The sequence below is a fragment of the Lepidochelys kempii genome, chromosome 22 (assembly GCF_965140285.1).
Source record: "Lepidochelys kempii isolate rLepKem1 chromosome 22, rLepKem1.hap1, whole genome shotgun sequence".
NCBI classification, from domain to species: domain Eukaryota; kingdom Metazoa; phylum Chordata; order Testudines; family Cheloniidae; genus Lepidochelys; species Lepidochelys kempii.
In genome coordinates, this window is record NC_136401.1 from 5,715,249 (window position 1) to 5,735,054 (window position 19,806).

Below are 19,806 nucleotides of genomic sequence, written 5' to 3' on the forward strand. Positions count from 1 at the left end.
GCCACTCCCTTTTAATAAATGTTTTCTCTTGTTATCCCCAGACTCGGTGTTTGCGAGTGAAGAAGCATTGCCCCTTAGAGGCACTCTGTGTGAGTGTTTAGTTTTCCCAGATTTTGGGGGTGGGGGGGTGAGGACAGAGAAGGCTTAAGCTGGTTTGGTTTTGTAACATTAAGAGGAACCTCTAGATAGTGAACCCAGCTCTTCTTACTCCTGGCACCACCTGGCAGAAGGGTACAGTATGGAACATCCACTCATGGCAGTGTTGTAGGGCTGGATAAGGCAAGTGGACATGGTCTTGCAGGGAATCCCAACAAATGTCCTCTGCCTAAACTGCTCTAAGAATGGGCAGCAGATAGCATCCTGCATCAGGGAAGGACACCCTTCCTCCATGGGGAAGGGAAAGTATCTGTTAAGATGTCAGGGAGCAGGGTTCCTCTAGGGGGCAGCAGTCCCCCCCCTCATGCCGCTTCCTATAAAGACTGTCCTGTTTAATGAACCTCAAGAGATTTGACCATCTGAGACACCAGAGCAGAGTTATTTGTGATCCAGTGAGCCAGGGAAGCTTGGCAAACTCCACTGCACAGTGACCACAAAGAACGCAACCCCTTTAAAACAATGCTAAGTGTCTGGCTTGAGCCCGAGAGGCCGGGAAATGCAAATGCCCTGCATAACTGCCCTGCTGGTGCGTTTCAGGGAGAATTGCACGTGCAGGGCATTGTGCGCTGCACGCTCAGAGAGCGAGCGAAAGGCAGTGTCAGCTGGGATTCAGAAGCTCCTTGTTTTCAGAGGTTTAAGTCAGGCCTTCGCTGTTACTTTGTGTTTGAAGATTTGGGGATATTGTTCATTATTTCTCAGTCCTGGCAGCTAATCCCCTGACGCTGAGGATGCAGGGTTCATGAAACCAGAAAATGTCAGGTCTGACCAAAAGAAAAGACAAACTCAACAACACACAGAGCTCTGTCTATTCAAAGAGGAGTTGGCAGGGCTGAGCGGTGGCAGGACAACTCCAAGCGGTACTGAGGGACGTGCCCGGAGTGGACAAATCATGCCAATTGTCTGCGAGAGGGACCTAAAGCTAAACCCAAAATGAAGAGAGAAAGGGAAGCCTTGTCCAGAGTCCCTAGTGCTCCAGGTTTCGTGCACTTAGTGTGCCTTCTTCTAATCCACCCAGGTAGGAAAACAAATCTCTTAAGAATCTGGGAAGTGGGAGAGGGTGTGCAGATGTTGTTGTGTGGCGGGAAGAGGGGGTGAGGTGAGGCTTTGGAGCTGAATGCTGGCGTTCATGAGCCTGCTTAGCCCCTACATGAGCAGGGGGTGTTTATTCAAGCAACCGCCCTGAATACCTTTTCTTTCCCCTCACACAGCAGCTCTCTGGCTTCGGGAAAGGATTGTTCCAGCTGCAATGAGAGAGAATTAACGAGCGGTTTCTTACTGTTGATCTGTGCCTCTGAAATCAGACACATTGTGAATCGGGCCTGGGGAGTGTTTGTTCTGTTTGAATGAGTTGTAGAAGCAGGACAGTTTGATGTTGTGAGTTAATCTAACACCCTCTTCTGGAAAGACAATTGAAGGAGGTTGAGACCCATAATTCAGCTGTGTTTAATGCTAAGCCAAGGTCTGGAGGTGCTGGAAAGTTCAAACAAAATGTTATGTAGTTACTGCCACGCATGCTGGCCATAAGTTTTGACTCAAGCCCTAGTCAAAGTGTAAAAGAGACCATATCACATTTGGAAAGTAACTGGCTCCTGATATTACTGTAGAAATACCGTAAAAGTAGTTTAGTTTAAAACCTTGCTTCTGCACAATCTCATCTATGTTCATACTGACTTCCCAGCTCCCAAGAGATGTGGAATTGAATGGGAGCTGCGTGTGAGCCTGGATACAGTTTGATCTAGCCAGCTGCTATAGGGAAGAACTGTCTCCCATGTCACGGTTTCTTGTGGCAGCCCACATGTGCATAGTTCAGTCACTCTCTGGAATGGGCTTCCCTGATAGAGACTCTGGCTGCTTTTTGGTTTCTGCTTTAATTTACCTTTGAAAAGTCCCCCTTGGTGCCATGCTGTGCTCGTGCTAATCCACTCCTGCCAGCTACAGACTCTGCCCAGTAGCTGGTTAGTTGTCAGTGTCCCACTCAGCTGTTCTGGTTTGCAGTGAACACACTGGGAACAGGTTTCAGAGCAGCAGCCGTGTTCGTCTGTATTCGCAAAAAGAAAAGGAGGACGTGTGGCCCCTTAGAGACTGACCCATTTCACGGAACAATTAGCCCAAACCCTGCAATTCTCACTTCATCGGATGCTGTAGCTCACGAAAGCTTAGGCTCAAATAAATGTATTAGTCTCTAAGGTGCCACACGTCCTCCTGTTCTTTTTACATTGGGAACAGTTTGTTCCAGTCCTTTTCAGCAGCTCTGAGCTGAATGAAGATGTTTCTCTCTAGAACAGTCTGTGCTATTTTTTTGTGGCTTGTATGTTCAAATAGCTCTAAACCCAACACTCCACAATGATGCGGACTGATCAGGAGCTAAAGCTGAGAGGCCTCCCACGAGGAGACATGCACGTTCTCTCCCACAGGTAAACACTAGGACAGTTAGACCAGCTCTTTCCATGGAGGAGCCAGTCTCTCAGCCTGTCCCAACCCCGCAGAGCTGGCGGACATCTGACAGAGTGTAGGCAGAAAGGGCACAGAAAGGTGTCCAGTGTGCTGCGGCAGCTACAGGTCATATCGTATTGCTGGCAGCTCTTTGGCTAAAGCACTGGATATCATCTTTCTGGAGCAGGTGTGTTTCCAGTGAGGTCCCTCAGGGATCCGCTACTGGCTCTGCACTAGTTAACGTTTTTATCAGTGACGTGGAAGAAAACATAAAATCATCACTGACAAAGTGTGCAGTTGACACACAAAGTGCGGAGTGATAAATAATGAAGGGGAGAGCTCAGGGATACAGAGCCATCTGGATTGCTTGGTAAACTGCATGCAAGCAAACAATATGTGTTTTAATAAGTGTAAATGTATACATCTAGGAACAAAGAATGTAGGCCAGACTTACAGGCTGGGGGACTCTCTCCTGGGAAGCAGTGGTTCTGACAAAGATTACCAGCAATCCGGATGGCTCGGTATCAGTGACCTGTCCTCTTCATTGTTTAACACTTCCCAATTTTTATGTCATCTGCAAACTTTATCAAGGATGATTTTATGTTTTCTTCCAAGTAATTGGTAAAAATGTTAAATTGAGTAGGGCCAAGAACCAAGCCCTGTGGGACCCCACTGGAAACGCACCAGCTTGATGATGATTCCCCATTTACAGTTACATTTTCAGACCTATTAGTGAGCCAGATTTTAATCAGTTTAATGTGTACCACATTAATATTATATTGGTCTAGTTTTTTATTCAAAATGTCATGCAGGTACCAAGTCAAATGCCTTATAGAAGTAGAAGTGTATTATTTTAACACTACTACCTTTATCAGCCAAATTTGTAATCCTATCAAAAAAGATATCAGGTTAGTTTGACAGGATCTATTTTCCATAAACCCATGTAGATTGGCATGGGTTACATTACCCTCTTGTAGTTCTTTATTAATTGAGTCCCATATCAGCCAGTCCATTATCTTGTCAGGGACTGATATCAGACGGACCGTCCTATAATTATCTAGTATCGGGGGGTAGCCATGTTAGTCTGTATCCACAAAAGCAACAAGGAGTCCGGTGGCACCTTAAAGACTAACAGATTTATTTGGGCATAAGGTTTCATGGGTAAAAAACCCACTTCTTCAGATGCACGGAGTGAAAATTACAGATACAGGCATAGATATACTGGCACATGAAGAGAAGGGAGGTACCTCACAAGTGGAGAACCAGTGTGGACAGGGCCAATACAATCAGGGTGGATGTAGTTCACTCCCAATAATGGATGCGGAGGTCTCAATTCCAGGAGAGGTAAAGTTGCTTTTGTAGTGAGCCAGCCACTCCCAGTCCCTATTCAAGCCCAAATTAATGGTATTAAATTTGCAAATGAATTTTAGTTCTGCAGTTTCTCTTTAAAGTCTGTTTCTTTGAAGTTTTTTTGTTCAAGGATGGCTACTTTTAAATCTGTTATAGAGTGTCCAGGAAGATTGAAATGTTCTCCTACTGACTTTTGTATGTTACCATTCCCAATGTCTGATTTGTGTCCATTTATTCTTTTACATAGAGACTGTCCGGTTTGGCTAATGTACATGGCAGAGGGGCATTGCTGGCACACGATGGCATATCTCACATTAGTAGATGTGCAGGTGAATGAGCCCCTGATGGTGTGGCTGATGTCGTTGGGTCCTCTGATGGTGTCGCTAGAGTAGATATGGGGACAGAGTAGGCAATGAGGTTTGTTACAGGGATTGGTTCCTGGATTAGTGTTTCTGTGGTGTGGTGTGTAGTTGCTGGTGAGTATTTGCTTCAGGTTGGGGTACTGTCTGTAAGCGAGGACTGGCCTCTCTCCCAAGGTCTGTGAGAGTGAGGAATTGTTTTCCAGGATAGGTTGTAGATCATTGATGATGTGCTGGAGAGGTTTTAGCTGGGGGCTGTATGCGATGGCCAGTGGTGTTCTGTTATTTTTCTCGTTGGGCCTGTCCTGTAGTAGGTGACTTCTGGGTACCCGTCTCCCTCTGTCAGTCTGTTTCCTCACTTCCCCAGGTAGGCATTGTAGTTTTAAGAATGCTTGATAAAGATCGTGTAGGTGTTTGTCTCTGTCTGAGGGACTGGAGCAAATTCAGTTGTATCTTAGGGCTTGGCTGTAGACAATGGATCGTGTGTTGATGATCACACCATCAGGGACTCATTCACCTGCACATCCACTAATGTGATAAATTTTCTAGGTCATCCATTTGCCCTTTTTAAATAGCGGTACAACATCAGCATTATTCCAATCTTCTGGAACTTCCCCCAGTGTTCCAAGACATACTGAAAATCAACATTAATGGTCCAGCCAACTCCTCAGCCAGCTCTTTTAAAACTCTTAGATGCAAAGTTATCTAGACCTGCAGATTTTAAAATGTCTAACTTTTGTAGCTGCTATTTAATATGTCCCTGAGATACAAGTAGAATGGAAAGTTTATCATCATCATATAATATGACTACATCATCTGATTTCCCCAACTATAGAACAGAAATGTTTATTGAATACTTCTTCCTTTGCTCCATTATTATTGATAATTCTACCAGTTCCATCTTGTAATGGACCGGTACCATTGTTAGGATTATTTTAAATACTAATATACATAATAAACTCATTATTATCCTTGTCTCTGCTGGCCATAGATTTCTCCTTGTGTCCCTTTGCTTCCCTTATCAATTTTGTATACTTTGTTGTTTCTGATTTTGTTAATTACTATCAACTTTCTCAAAAAGAAAAGGAGTACTTGTGGCACCTTAGAGACTAACCAATTTATTTGAGCATAAGCTTTGGTGAGCTACAGCTCACTTCATCGGATGCATACTGTGGAAAGTACAGAAGATCTTTTTATACATACAAACCATGAAAAAATGGGTGTTTACCACTGCAAAAGGTTTTCTCTCCCCCCACCCCACTCTCCTCAGCCGTGCAGAATACAATGCCATCCACAGCCTCAGAAACAACTCTGACATCATAATCAAAAAGGCTGACAAAGGAGGTGCTGTCGTCATCATGAATAGATCAGAATATGAACAAGAGGCTGCTCGGCAGCTCTCCGACACCACTTTCTACAAGCCATTACCCTATGATCCCACTGAGAGTTACCAAAAGAAACTACAGCATTTGCTCAAGAAACTCCCTGAAAAAGCACAAGATCAAATCCGCACAGACACACCCCTGGAACCTTGACCTGGGATATTCTATCTACTACCCAAGATCCATAAACCTGGAAATCCTGGGCGCCCCATCATCTCAGGCATTGGCACCCTGACAGCAGGATTGTCTGGCTATGTAGACTCCCTCCTCAGGCCCTAGGCTACCAGCACTCCCAGCTACCTTCGAGACACCACTGACTTCCTGAGGAAACTACAATCCATCGGTGATCTTCCTGATAACACCATCCTGGCCACTATGGATGTAGAAGCCCTCTACACCAACATTCCACACAAAGATGGACTACAAGCCGTCAAGAACACTATCCCCGATAATGTCACAGCTAACCTGGTGGCTGAACTTTGTGACTTTGTCCTTACCCATAACTATTTCACATTTGGAGACAATGTTTACCTTCAGATCAGCGGCACTGCTATGGGTACCCACATGGCCCCACAGTATGCCAACATTTTTATGGCTGACTTAGAACAACGCTTCCTCAGCTCTCGTCCCCTATCGCCCCTACTCTACTTGCGCTATATTGATGACATCTTCATCATCTGGACCCATGGAAAAGAAGCCCTTGAGGAATTCCACCATGATTTCAACAATTTCCATCCCACCATCAACCTCAGCCTGGTCCAGTCCACACAAGAGATCCTCTTCCAGGACACTACGGTGCTAATAAGCGATGGTCACATAAACACCACCCTATATCGGAAACCTACTCACCGCTATTCCTACCTACATGCCTCCAGCTTTCACCCAGACCACACCACACGGTCCATCGTCTACAGCCAAGCTCTGCGATACAACCACATTTGCTCCAACCCCTCAGACAGAGACAAACACCTACAAGATCTCTATCAAGCATTCTTACAACTACAATACCCACCTGCGGAAGTGAAGAAACAGATTGATAGAGCCAGAAGAGTTCCCAGAAGTCACTTACTACAGGACAGGCCTCACAAAGAAAATAACAGAATGCCACTAGCCCTCACCTTCAGCCCCCAACTAAAACCCCTCCAACACATTATTAAGGATCTACAACCTATCCTGAAGGATGACCCAACACACTCACAAATCTTGGGAGACAGGCCAGTCCTTGCCTACAGACAGCCCCGCAACCTGAAGCAAATACTCACCAACAACCACATACCACACAACAGAACCACTAACCCAGGAACCTATCCTTGCAACAAAGCCCGTTGCCAACTGTGTCCACATATCTATTCAGGGGACACCATCACAGGGCCTAATTACATCAGCCACACTATCAGAGGCTCGTTCACCTGCACATCTACCAATGTGATATATGCCATCATGTGCCAGCAATGCCCCTCTGCCATGAACATTGGTCAAACTGGACAGTCTCTACGTAAAAGAATAAATGGACACAAATCAGATGTCAAGAATTATAGCATTCATAAACCAGTCGGAGAACACTTCAATCTCTCTGGTCACGCGATTACAGACATGAAAGTTGCGATATTACAACAGAAAAACTTCAAAACCAGACTCAAGCGAGAAACTGTTGAATTGGAATTCATTTGCAAATTGGATACTATTAACTTAGGCTTGAATAGAGACTGGGAGTGGCTAAGTCATTATGCAATGTAACCTATTTCCCCTTGTTTTTTCCTCCTACCCCCCCCCCCGACGTTCTTGTTAAACCCTGGATTTGTGCTGGAGATGGCCCATCTTGATTATCATACACATTGTAAGAAGAGTGATCACTTTGGATAAGCTATTACCAACAGGAGAGTGGGTTTGTGAGGGGGGAGAAAACCTGGATTTGTGCTGGAAATGGCCCAACTTGATTATCATACACATTGTAAGGAGAGTGATCACTTTAGATAAGCTATTACTAGCAGGAGAGTGGGGTGGGGGGACAGAAAACCTTTTGCAATGGTAAACACCCATTTTTTCATGGTTTGTGTGTATAAAAAGATCTTCTGTACTTTCCACAGTATGCATCCGATGAAGTGAGCTGTAGCTCACGAAAGCTTATGCTCAGATAAATTGGTTAGTCTCTAAGGTGCCACAAGTCCTCCTTTTCTTTTTGCGAATACAGACTAACACGGCTGTTACTCTGAAACCTATCAACTTTCTCTATTTTTTATTTGTTATATATTACATTATTAATTATTATTATTTTTATAGCTGCCTTCAATTCCCCTCTAAACCAGGTCATCTTTTTTAACCACCGTGACCTTCTTCCTCAGTTGTGGGATTGTGGCTTTTTGGGCTTCTGGGAAGGTGTTTTTAGACAATTTCTAATTGTCATTTATATTGTTCTGATTACATTCTTCCTCCCAGCTGATCTGGCTCTTACTTGTTTTCAACATTCTGAAGCACCAAGGATATATATTACTGGTCTGGGCTGTATTGTTTGTAGATTATAAATGTGATCAAGTCACGCTCACTTATACCGAAGAGACGATTAATTTTTAGTTCTGTGATAAGCTCCTCTTTATTTGTGAGGATTAGGTCTAATAAAGAATCCCCCCAGGAAATTGTCATCTATAACAATTAGAAAATCCAAGGATGTTTTAGCACTGGCTGCATGAGACCTCCACCATGAGTCATTCAAATTGAAGTCCCTCATGATCACACAGCTTTTTTCCTTACACATTGGAAACAGGTATGTTAAGAAGCAGCCATCCTGTCTGCTGGCATGATTTGGTGGTCTGTAGCAGACACCCACTTATGCTCCATCTGTTAGGACAAGATAATTTTCTTCCGAGTTATCGGTGACTCAGACACAGGTAATACTGTTTTTGACATAGAGTCCCACTTCCCCTCCCGTTTTGTCCCCTTGGCCCTTCCTCAATAGATTATAACCATTGATTGTAACATTACAATTGTGCACATCATCCCACGTGGTTTCATTAAAACAAATAGATTGAATTATGCGTCTCAATCAGCAATTCCAAATCCTCTTGTTTGTTACCCAGACTCCTAGCATTGGTGTACAGGCAATTCAGTAATTTCTTCTCTTTGTGTTCTTTGGTTCCTTGATTAATTTTGTTCTGAGCATCTAGATTTTGTGCTTGTATCTTCTCCCATCCTTTTTACCGTCCCCCTTTGTTATTACTTTCGTGAGCCAGCCCCTGTCCTCCCAGCGTCCCCACCCTATGCCTTGCACCGCTCCGATCCTACCTCTCTCAGCTCTTGCTTTCTGCTAGTCCCATTCACAGTGACTGAGAGCAGGACAGAGCACCACCTGCAGGGTAAGGTACTGCCTACCAACCGGCTGCTTTCACCTACTCAGTATACATGCCACCTCTGCCCACCTCACACAGATGTGTCCTCCTCCATCCAGTCTGACTGTCACCAAGGCAACCCTCGGTTCTTTATGCATAGACATGAACGGGTGCTGCTGTCAGTGATGGGGTGCCAATCAGCGTGAACTACCACAGATCCCAGCAGTAAGACATATGTGTCTTCCCCTTCAGTAGGGCCATTCAGGGAGGGGGAAGGGGGCAGTGGACACATGCTTTTGTGACGGTCAGGTGTCTGCATCCTGTAAGGGCTCACGGAATATTTACTTTGGACTCTTAAAAATAAACACATTTTGAGAAGGAACCGATCTGCAAAATGTGGCTTTGAGCCGCAATGGATGATTTAAAAATACCATTTTTGATGTGGAACACTTTGTTCCTTCCACATTAAAATGCAATGAAATCGGATGGCAACATGTGCTTCGACTAGCGTAGCTCAGCCCATTCCTCCCTTTTAGCTGCTGCTGCTGCTGCTTTCAGACAGCTGGTGTAGGGCAGCAACTATAAATTCACTGAAGTTGATCAAGCCAAATGGCTACATCAGGAGTAGCAGAATTTACTGCAGGGATGCCACCTTCATATTTATATATTGGGCAGTAGGTGGCGAGCTGTTTGATGGTCTGTTGTGGGGAACCACACGCGCACACTGGGGAGTCCTTGATTTTCCATTTGTGCATTAGATATCTGCATCTACCATGGTTGGTTTGGATTCGGCTCAGTTGACCAAGATGACCGTGGAAGGCCAAACGCAGGAACCCTCAGCAGGGAGAACCCAGCTGTATGGACAACTTCCTGTCCCTGGGCTTGGGTTAAATAAGAGCTGGGAACCAGGCAGGGCCCCTAGGGTTCCACCAATCAGATCTGGGGGTCTCTGTGCCTCACAGAGCAACTCTGGGGAAATGCTGCCTGCAGAGCAAGCCCCTGCCATGTGGCAAGCTTTCCAGCTGCTGTCTCCGGGCTGGAGCATGGCAGCACATCCCTTTTCAGGCCAGGCCTAGCCCCACTCTGCCACTTCTCTGAGTCTCAACCACTGTGGAAGGCAATCTCTGCAGATTACCAGGCTACTTGAATCTGTGCGGGTTGAGAGACTCTTTATTCAGCTAAGACTGCTGTACAATAGAAAGGATTAGGTGCCCCAAATACATTTCCTTAGTGGCTGCTGAAATGCGGAGCAAAGTTGGGTACCGATTGGCTGAGAGAGGCCTTTCACAATGGCCCCACTGGCTTTGTTCAGGTCAAAGCCCGTCCTGCCCTGTTGCCTTTGTGCAGCTGCTGATTAGTATGGTCACTGTGTCTGTACTGCTGCCTTCCTTGGGAACTGCCTCTCTGCAGCCTTTAACCTCAAGCTGGGGGGAGATAGGCCCAACACCCAAAGACTTTGCCCTCTGCTTCTGGCAACCCCATTCTTCCCCACAACTGGAACTGGCTCCTGGAAGCGCAGCCCCCTGTTCCTGACATTTAGCACCAAGGCCAGCCATTTATCCCTGTCAAGGTTCCTTGCCCACTCTGAACTCTAGGGTACAGATGTGGGGACCTGCATGAAAGACCCCCTAAGCTTAGGTTAAAACTTACCAGCTTAGGTTAAAACTTCCCCAAGGTACAAACTATTTTACCTTTTGTACCGGGACTTTATTGCTGCCATCACCAAGTATCTAACAAATATAACAGGGAAAGAGCCCACTTGGAAATGTCTTTCCCCCCAAAATCCCCCCAAGCCCTACACCCCCCTTTCCTGGGGAAGGCTTGATAAAAATCCTCACCAATTTGCATAGGTGAACACAGACCCAAACCCTTGGATCTTAAGAACAATGAAAAAGTAATCAGGTTCTTAAAAGAAGAATTTTAATTAAAGAAAAAGTAAAAGAATCACCTCTGTAAAATCAGGATGGTAAATATCTTACAGGGTAATCAGATTCAAATGTAGAGAATCCCTCTAGGCAAAACCTTAAGTTACAAAAAGACACAAAAACAGGAATATCCATTCCATTCAGCACAACTTATTTTATCAGCCATTTAAACAAAACAGAATCTAACGCATATCTAACTAGATTGCTTACTAACCCTTTACAGGAGTTCTGACCTGCATGCCTGCTCTGGTCCCGACAAAAGCAACACACAGACAGAGAGGACCCTTTGTTTCCCTCCCTCCAGATTTGAAAGTATCTTATCTCCTCATTGGTCATTTTGGTCAGGTGCCAGTGAGGTTATCTTAGCTTCTTAACCCTTTACAGGTGAAAGGGTTTTTCCTCTGGCCAGGAGGGATTTAAAGGTGTTTACCCTTCCCTTTATATTTATGACAATCCCTCCCCCCCTTTCCGATGTGAAATACAATGTGGATGTTTCGTAAGAGGGCAAGCGGCTGACAGATCAGCTACCTTCCTGCTTATAAATAGAGTGACCCAGCCCTGTGGGCATTCGCCCTGCGTGAACTGCCCTGAACAAGGGGAGATGGTTTCCTCCTGCCCCCCGCCCCCTTCTCTAGAGAAGAGAGGTGGGTGCTGAATAGGTTTGGCAGCTGGGGGCAGGGGAAGAGGAAAGCCCACTCCCCTGTGCCAGTGACTCCCCCCCCCCCCCCCCGCTCCATTTCTGTACAGGTTTGTGCTGAAACCCCAGAGTGCCCCGGGGAGTCTCCTGAGATCCCTCCCTCCAGCCCCAGCACTGGGGCCTGAGTTCCTAGAGAAGGTATAGGGTGGGGATGCACAGAGGTTGCCCCACTCCACCCTCCCCCATAGCTACCCATCCCGAACAGGACGCTTCACCTGTATCGACCACCTTGCCCTATTCTTATTTGTGGATGAGGGGGCTGGATCCTGGGGCAGGTGGTGGCCAAAGCAAAGTGGTGTGTGTGGCTTGTGGAGTTCCATGACTCCGCATGTTCACTTAGTTACTCCCCACCATCCAGAAGCAGGAGAAAGCAGCTCTTGGCAAGTGACTAAAGCCCACGGGTTACTTGGTAGGAAAAGCCTGGCACATGCTCCTAGAATCTCCCCATGCCCAGGGCCGTTGGTTAACATCTGTCTCTCCCGCTTCATCTCACACGGAGCCAGAGATCCTGCTGACGTCAGGACTGGCCCAAGGCTTGGCGAACAGGGGAAGGTCACTGCATCGCCGAGTCAGGCTTGGACATTAGCTAGACGCTGTCAGAGCTGCGAATGGCACAAACACAGAGGAAGCCAAGAGACTGGATTTACAAAGGTGCCTATGTGGGTTAGGTGCCTCACTGTCATTGACTTTCAATAGGAGTTAGGCGCCAGACCTGTTAGGTGCTTTAGTCTATTCCATTAGGCACCTCTCTGTAGGTTTAACTGAAAATTTGGCCCACGTTCCCTGCCCCAGGGAGCATAGATCGTTAGCTGAGCAGATCCAGCACAAGTGATAAAGGACCAGGCAGAGCAGCCAGAGTAGAGAGGGCCAGCCAGGGGATCAGAGGTGCCTGGCTAAGCATACAGCGAGTTTAAGGGGAGATAGGAAAAGGAATGGGAGAGGGCTCGGCACATTGGATTTGCCAAGTGACAGTCAGCAGAGTAGACAGTCTAGTCAGGGAGTGGGTGCTCCTACTTCTTATCCCTTAGAATCATCGAATATCAGGGTTGGAAGGGACCTCAGGAGGTCATCTAGTCCAAACCCCTGCTCAAAGCAGGACCAATCCCCAATTTTTGCCCCAGATCCCTAAGTGGCCCCCTCAAGGACTGAGCTCACAACCCTGGGTTTAGCAGGCCAATGCTCAAACCACTGAGCTATCAAACCACTGAGCTATCCCTCCCTTCCTTCTATCTAGGGTGACCATATGTCCCGTTTTGGCTGGGACAGTCCCTTTTTTAAGCCCTGTCCCAGCCAGCCGGACTTTTTTGACACAAGTGGGCATTTGTCCTATTTGCTCTTGCCGACTTGATCAGTTGGCCAGAGCAAACGGGACAAATGTCCACTTTTGTTTAAAAAAAAAAGCAAAAAAAAAAAGCAAAGTGGGGTGCAGAGGAATGTGCGGGGGTGGGAGGGGAGGAGAGCTGTGATGCCAGCTCCACGGGGGATGGTGACGGTGGGGGGTGGGCAGGGCTCTGGAAGGGGGCAGGCAGGGCTCGGGCGAGCAGCAACACCAGCCCCAGCCTTTAGGAAATAGGGTGACCCTATGTAGTGTGTGCATCGCTGCTCGCCCAGGCCCTGCCTTCCCCCCATGCAGGGAAGAGGGTTTGGGCAAGTGGCTCAGGCCAGCCCCATGTGGCGGGGCTCAGGCAAGCCCCTCGCTATGTCCCATTTTCCCTTTGGGAAATATGGTCACCCTACTTCTGCCCCACACATCCCTCTCCCCAGGAAAGGGGATGTCTGAATCAGGAACTTGTTTTTCATCAGCCTTTGTCTTTAGATCACTTGTTAGCAGAAATAGCGTTTTCTGCTGGTTGCATGGAGCTGGAAGGAGGAGATGCTCTGCATACTAATGGGTCTCATGACTTTCGGACTTGTTTAAGCCTTTTCTTATGCTCCTGCACACAGCTCCTAATCTAACACTGAATTGTCGCCCAGATGAGTCATTTTCCCTCTGCCGCATTTCAATGCAGGTTTTGTTTGCCGTTGGATTACGGCATCCAGGCTGCAGGCCGATGTCCTATCGGAGGCGGCCCATCAGATATGGAATATTTCCTCCCTCTCCACATCATGGCTGAAGAAATGTGCCCTGGGCTGTCTGTTAGCCAGGCAGTGTTTACTCAGCTCTCTCTTCCAGACTCCAAAGCTTGGAGTGCAAATAGCAGCCCTACCTCTGCATGGACTAGCAGGGGGCAGGCGAGCAGAGCGGCAGCCCCTCTATCCCAGGGCTGTAGATCAAACAACGAACCCCACTGCCATGCACACACCGAGGACTGACAGCAGGAGTAACTTGGCCTTTTGTCTCTCTAGGATAGGAGACATTCCTATCAGACAGTTCAGAGCAACAGCCCACCCTCTGAGCAAAAAGGCCTTCAAAAAAGTAGACATTGTCTCTTCCTGCTGCATCTTCCTTTGCCTAGGATTTCTGCTCAGGCCCCAAGCCTTCTGGAGTGCCCCTGGTCCTCCTCGTCACACAAGTCTGCAGCATAGTCTGAATTCAGGTCCTGTGACGAGGTTGTGTAATGCAGCCATAGCCAAGGAAGTGACCTCTAGTCACAGAACAGGCTCGGTGCTGGTGGCAGCAGAGTACATGTCCTCCACACCCTGTCGCTGTGGTGGCCTGAATGCTCACCTACAGGGTCACTGCTGGGGATGGCAGCTGGGCACAGCCCGAGGCATTTCTTATGGCCCAGGCAGACTTTGGACGTTTTGCTGCTGTTCTCTCCTCAGCTGCTAGTTGTTCTTTCTCAGTTTCAGTGGTTTTTTTCTTCTCCTGGGTCCAAAGTTCCACCGTCAGTACCTGGTGCTCACATTCTTTCTGGGCTTCCATGAGCTTCAGCCAGAACAGTTCCACTGCAGTGGTCTTTGTGACATCTGAGGTATGGGGGTGCTCAGACCCTGCTCCTTGGTCAAAGTCTATGAGCAGAGCTCCCCGTTGCTGATCTGAGCTTGCTTTTTATGGGATATTCTTCTACTTCTGCATAATTTTCCAAGGTCTGTTGTGTCAAGATCCTCCTGTGACTGTCATTCGCTCATTGTGACTAATCTTTAACCCATAAAAACTCTCAGTATCAAATTTAAACTTCTCACAGCATTGGGTTATGAACTTTAAGCCCAATTGACCTGTGGCATGTGAATCCTGTCATGACTATGCCAATTGTCATATTGTCTGGAGTGGCTCACAACCGCAAGTGTCAGCCTCAGGGCAGATTGCCAAAAATGGAGCAGACAGCCCCAAACTGGTGGTGTGGTTTATAATTGATTACTAGCTCGGTGAAATCTAATGTCCTGTCCCTTTAAATGTTTGAGCACTACCCCCTCCCTAGTGCAAAACCTCACTTTCATATTAGCTTCAGCTTTGCAGCTAGAACGATAAAGCCACAGCAGCAGAGAGCTGTGTGTCCATCAATGCCCTCTGCCTCTCTTTCTCTAGCTCCTTCTCTGCTGACTCCAGAAATATAACACTGGTCCAGTGCAAGAGCAATGATCCTGCCTAGGCCCTGACATTAATCCTGGGCAAACGAATGGGACATATGATATGGAACTTGATTAATAAAGAATTAAAAGAGAGGAGAATAATTAATGCCAACATGAATTTGTGGAAAAGAGATCCTGTCAAACTAACCTGATATCTTTTTTTGATGAGATTACAAGCTTGGTTGATAAAGTGGCACTATATATGCAAGAAAGCATAGAGTCAAATAGTGTAAAACATCTTAAATGAATCAAACACTAGCATAGAATCTCTATGGATAGAAATTCCATGGTTGAATAATAAGAATAAAGCAGTAGGAATATACTGCTGACCACGTGGCCGGGGTAGTGATTGTGAAATGCTCAGGGAGATGAGAGAGGCTACAAAGGCAGAAAACACAACAATAATGATGGATTTCAAATATCCTTATATTGACTAGGCAAATCAGGATAGGATACAGAGATAAAAATTTTTAGACACCATAAATGACTGCTTCTTGGGGCAGCTAGTCCTGGAATCCACAGGGGAGAGGCAATTCTTCATTTAGTCCTAAGTGGGGCACAGGATCAAGATGTGAATAGAGCAGAACCACTTGGTAACAGCGACCATAATGTAATTAAATTTAACTTCCTTGTAGGAGGGCAAATACCAAAGAAACCCACCACAGTAGCATTTAACTTCAAAAATGAGAACTACACAAAAATGAGGAGTCTATTTAAATAGAAATTAAAAGGAACAGTCATGAGCGTGAACTGCCTGCTAACTATATGGAGACAATTTGAAAACACCATAATATGGGCTCAAATTAAATGTAAATCCCAAATAAAAAAAACAGTAAGAGATGCAAAAAATGCCACCCTGATAAACAACAGAGTAAAAGAGACAAAAGGCTAGAGACAAGAAGGCATCCTTTAAAAATTGGAAGACAAATCCTAGTGATGAAAATAGAAAGGCGCATAAACTCTGGCAAGTCAAGTGTAATTATAATTATTAAGTAGGTCAGGAAAGAAACTGAAGAGCAACCAGCAAAAGACACAAAAACGAACAATAAAAAAAAAAAGTTAAGCACATCAGGAGAAGGAAGCCTGCAAAGGAAGCTTGGATGATAAAGGTGCTAACAGAGCACTCAAGGAAGACAAGGCCATTGTGGCAAAACTACATGAATTCTGCACATTAGTCTGCACTGCAGAGGATGCGAGGGAGCTTCCCACACCTGAAACATTCCTTTTAGGTGTCAAATCTGAGGAGCTGTCCCAGATTGAGGTGCCAATAGAGGAGGTTTTGGAACAACTTGATAAATTAAATATGAATAACTCATCAGGACCAAATGGCATTTACCCAAGAGTTCTGCAGGAACTCAAATATGAAATTGCAGAACTACAAATAGTGGTATGTAATAGGGTTGCCAATTTTGATTGGACATATTCCTGGATATTTCATCACATGACATAATCTTTAATTCCTGGAGACTCCAGAACAAAAATACTGGAGGCTTGGCAACCTTCTATGCAACCTATCGTTTAATCAGCTTCTGTACCAGATGACTGGAGGGTAGCTAATGTGACACCTATTTTAAAAAAAGGCTCCAGAGGTGATCCTGGCAATTACAGGCCTGTAAGCCTGACTACAGGACCAGGCAATTGGCTGAAACTACAGTAAAGAACAAAGTGATCAGACATGTAGATAAATACGATATTTTGGGGAAGAGTCAACACAGCTTTTGTAAAGGGAAATCACACCTCACCAATCTATTAGAATTCTTTGAGGGGGTCAAAAACATGTGGACAAGGGGGATCCAGTGGATATAGTGTCCTTGGAGTTTCAGAAAGCCTTTGACAAGGTTCTTCAGCAAAGGTTCTTACGCAAAGTAAGGAGTAATGGGATAAAAGGGAAGATCTTTTCATGCATCAGTAACTGGTTAAAGGATAGGAAACAAAGGGTAGGAATAAATGGTCAGCTTTCACAAAGGAGAGAAGTGAATAGTGGAGTCCCCCAAGGATTTGTACTGGGACGAGTGCTGTTCAACATGTGCATGAATGATGTGGAAAAGGGGGTGAACAGTGAGGTGGCAAAATCTGCAGATGATACAAAACTACTCAAGATAGTTAAGTACAAAACAGACTGGGAAGAGTTACAAAGAGATCTCACAAAACTGGGTGACTGGGCAACGAAATGGCAGATGAAATTCAATGTTGATAATTGCAAAGTGATCCACATTGGAAAACATAATCTCAACTATACACACAAAATGATGGGGCCTAAATTAGCTGTTACTCAAGAATGAGATCTTGGGGTCATTGTGGAGAGTTCTCTGAAAACATCTGCTCAGTGTGCAGTGGCAGTCAAAAAAGTGAACAGAATGTTAGGAACCGTTAGGAAAGGGATAGAGAATAAAACGGAAAATATCATAATGCTGCTATATACGTCCATGGTAAGTCCATACCTTGAATATTGCATGCAGTCCTGATTGTCACATATCAAAAAAGCAATATTAGAATTGGAGGAAGTGCAGAGAAGGGCAATGAAAATATTAAGGGGATGGAGCAGCTTCCATACTAGGAGAGAGTAATAAGATTGGGACTGTTCAGCCTAGAAAAGAGACGACTAAGAGGAGATATGACAGTGGTCTATAACAACATGACTGGTGTGGAGACAGTTAATAGGAAAGTGTAATTTACCCCCTCACATAACACAATGTATAGGGGTCACTGGATGAAATTATGAGGCATCAGGTTTAAAACAAACAAAAGGAAGTACTTCTTCACACAATGCCTAATCAACCTCTGGAACTCATGCAGGATAGGTCCATCAATGGATATTAGTCAAGATGGTCAGGGATGCATGCTCTGGGTGTCCCTAAACCTCCAACAGTCAGAAGCATCTGCTCTGGCCACTGTCAGAGACAGGATACTGGACTAGATGGACCATTGGCCTGTCCCAGTATGGCTGTGCTTATGTTCTTAAAGGTAATAGTGTTGATGTAATATACTTAGACCTCTGTAAGGCATTTGATTTGGTACCACACAACATTTTATTTAAGAAACTAGAACAATACAAAAATATATATCGCACACATTAAATGGATTAAAATATTGCTAACTTGATGGGTCTCAAAATACAATTGTAACTGGGGAATCAGCACTGAGCAGATGTGTCTTGAGTGGAGTCCTATAGGGATGTGGTTTTGGCCCTACGCTATTTAACATTTTTATCAATGATGAGGAAGAAAACATAAAATCATCACTAATAAAGTTGGCAGGTGCCACAAAAAATTGGGGCAGCGGTAAATAACGAAGCGGACAGGTCACCAGTGCAGAGCGATTTGGATCGCTTGATAAATTGGGCACAAGCAAATAATCTGTGTTTTAATGTAGCCAAATGTAAATATTTACCTCTAGGAACAAAGAATATAGGCCATATTTACAAGATCGGGCACTCTATGCTAGGAAGCAGGGATTCGGAAAAGGTCTTGGAGGTCATGGTGAATAATTAGCTGACCATGTGCTCCCAGTATGAAGCTGTGGCAAAAAGGATGAATACAATCCTTGGATTTATAAACAGGGGACTCTGAAGTATGAATAGAGAGGTTATATTACCCCTGTAATTGTTACCTGTGCAATTGTTACCGTAATCCTGTGTCAGGTTCTGGTCTTCACAATTCAAGAAGGCTGTTGATAAATTGGAAGGTGTCAGAAAAGAGCCACAAGAATGAATAAAGGATTGGAAAACCTGCCTGAAAGTGACAGATTCAAGGAGCTGAGTTGATTTAGTTTACCATACAGAAGGTGAAGAGGTGACCTGATCATAGTCTGTAAGTACCTATATAGAGAACAAATCTAAATAATAAGAATCCAAGATTGTCATTCTGTGTGTCACTCTGAAGCCTAATATGTCTGTTGAGTCAGTGTGAAGTGATGAAAAAACTAGAAGCATGGTTGAGACCTCTTTTTGTTCAGAATATCAAGAAGATGAATTATCACTGAGATTCACGGTCTGTTACCATCCAATTTTTAAGTTCTCAGTCATTTTGACTTTATGAATTACACCCGTGCAACAGGTTTCAGAGTAACAGCCGTGTTAGTCTGTATTCGCAAAAAGAAAAGGAGGACTTGTGGCACCTTAGAGACTAACCAATTTATTAGAGCATAAGCTTTCGTGAGCTACAGCTCACTTCTTCAGATGTGAAGCAGTAACAAGTGCAACAGTAAGGCCTATATCTATGCCATGCCAAGAGTCCTAGATGGTTGTGATATCAAAGATAACTCACCAATCACTACCCTTATTCTACAGTTAATTTGCATGCAACAATTTCATTGGTTGTACAAGGGAGACCACACAAATGGTGGGTTACGGGGCCCAACTGCCACAGTTGTTAAAAACCACCCACATAGCTACACAACCAGCACACACAAAAACCCCAAACCATGGACAGTGGGTTTGATAGACTGGGGAGGCTATGCCATTCTCCGCCTCCAGGCTCCCCCCATCCTCCTTCCCAATCGGTGTGACTCCAATCCCCCTATGCGGTGGCCCCAGCTCAGGCTGAGGCAACGCCGCTTGCCCTCCCAGTGCCTCAGGGCTGGGGGGGCTAGCCTGGGGCAGGGGCCGGCAGCTGCTGTTGGGTGGGGGGGGCTCTGGACTCCAGCAGGGGTGTGTGTGCAGAAGGGGCA

General features: G+C 45.5%; 1 protein-coding gene across 1 annotated transcript in view; it reads left to right on the forward strand.

Annotated features, from left to right (window-relative positions):
- The first annotated feature begins 697 nt into the window (after positions 1-697).
- HEPACAM (hepatic and glial cell adhesion molecule) overlaps positions 698-19,806 on the forward strand; it is a 74,889-nt gene continuing 55,780 nt past the window's right edge. Inside the window, exon 1 of the mRNA XM_073320913.2 lies at positions 698-1,171. Coding sequence (XP_073177014.1) covers positions 1,087-1,171 — 85 coding nt within the window. The 5' untranslated portion in view covers positions 698-1,086. The remainder of the gene's footprint in view (positions 1,172-19,806) is intronic.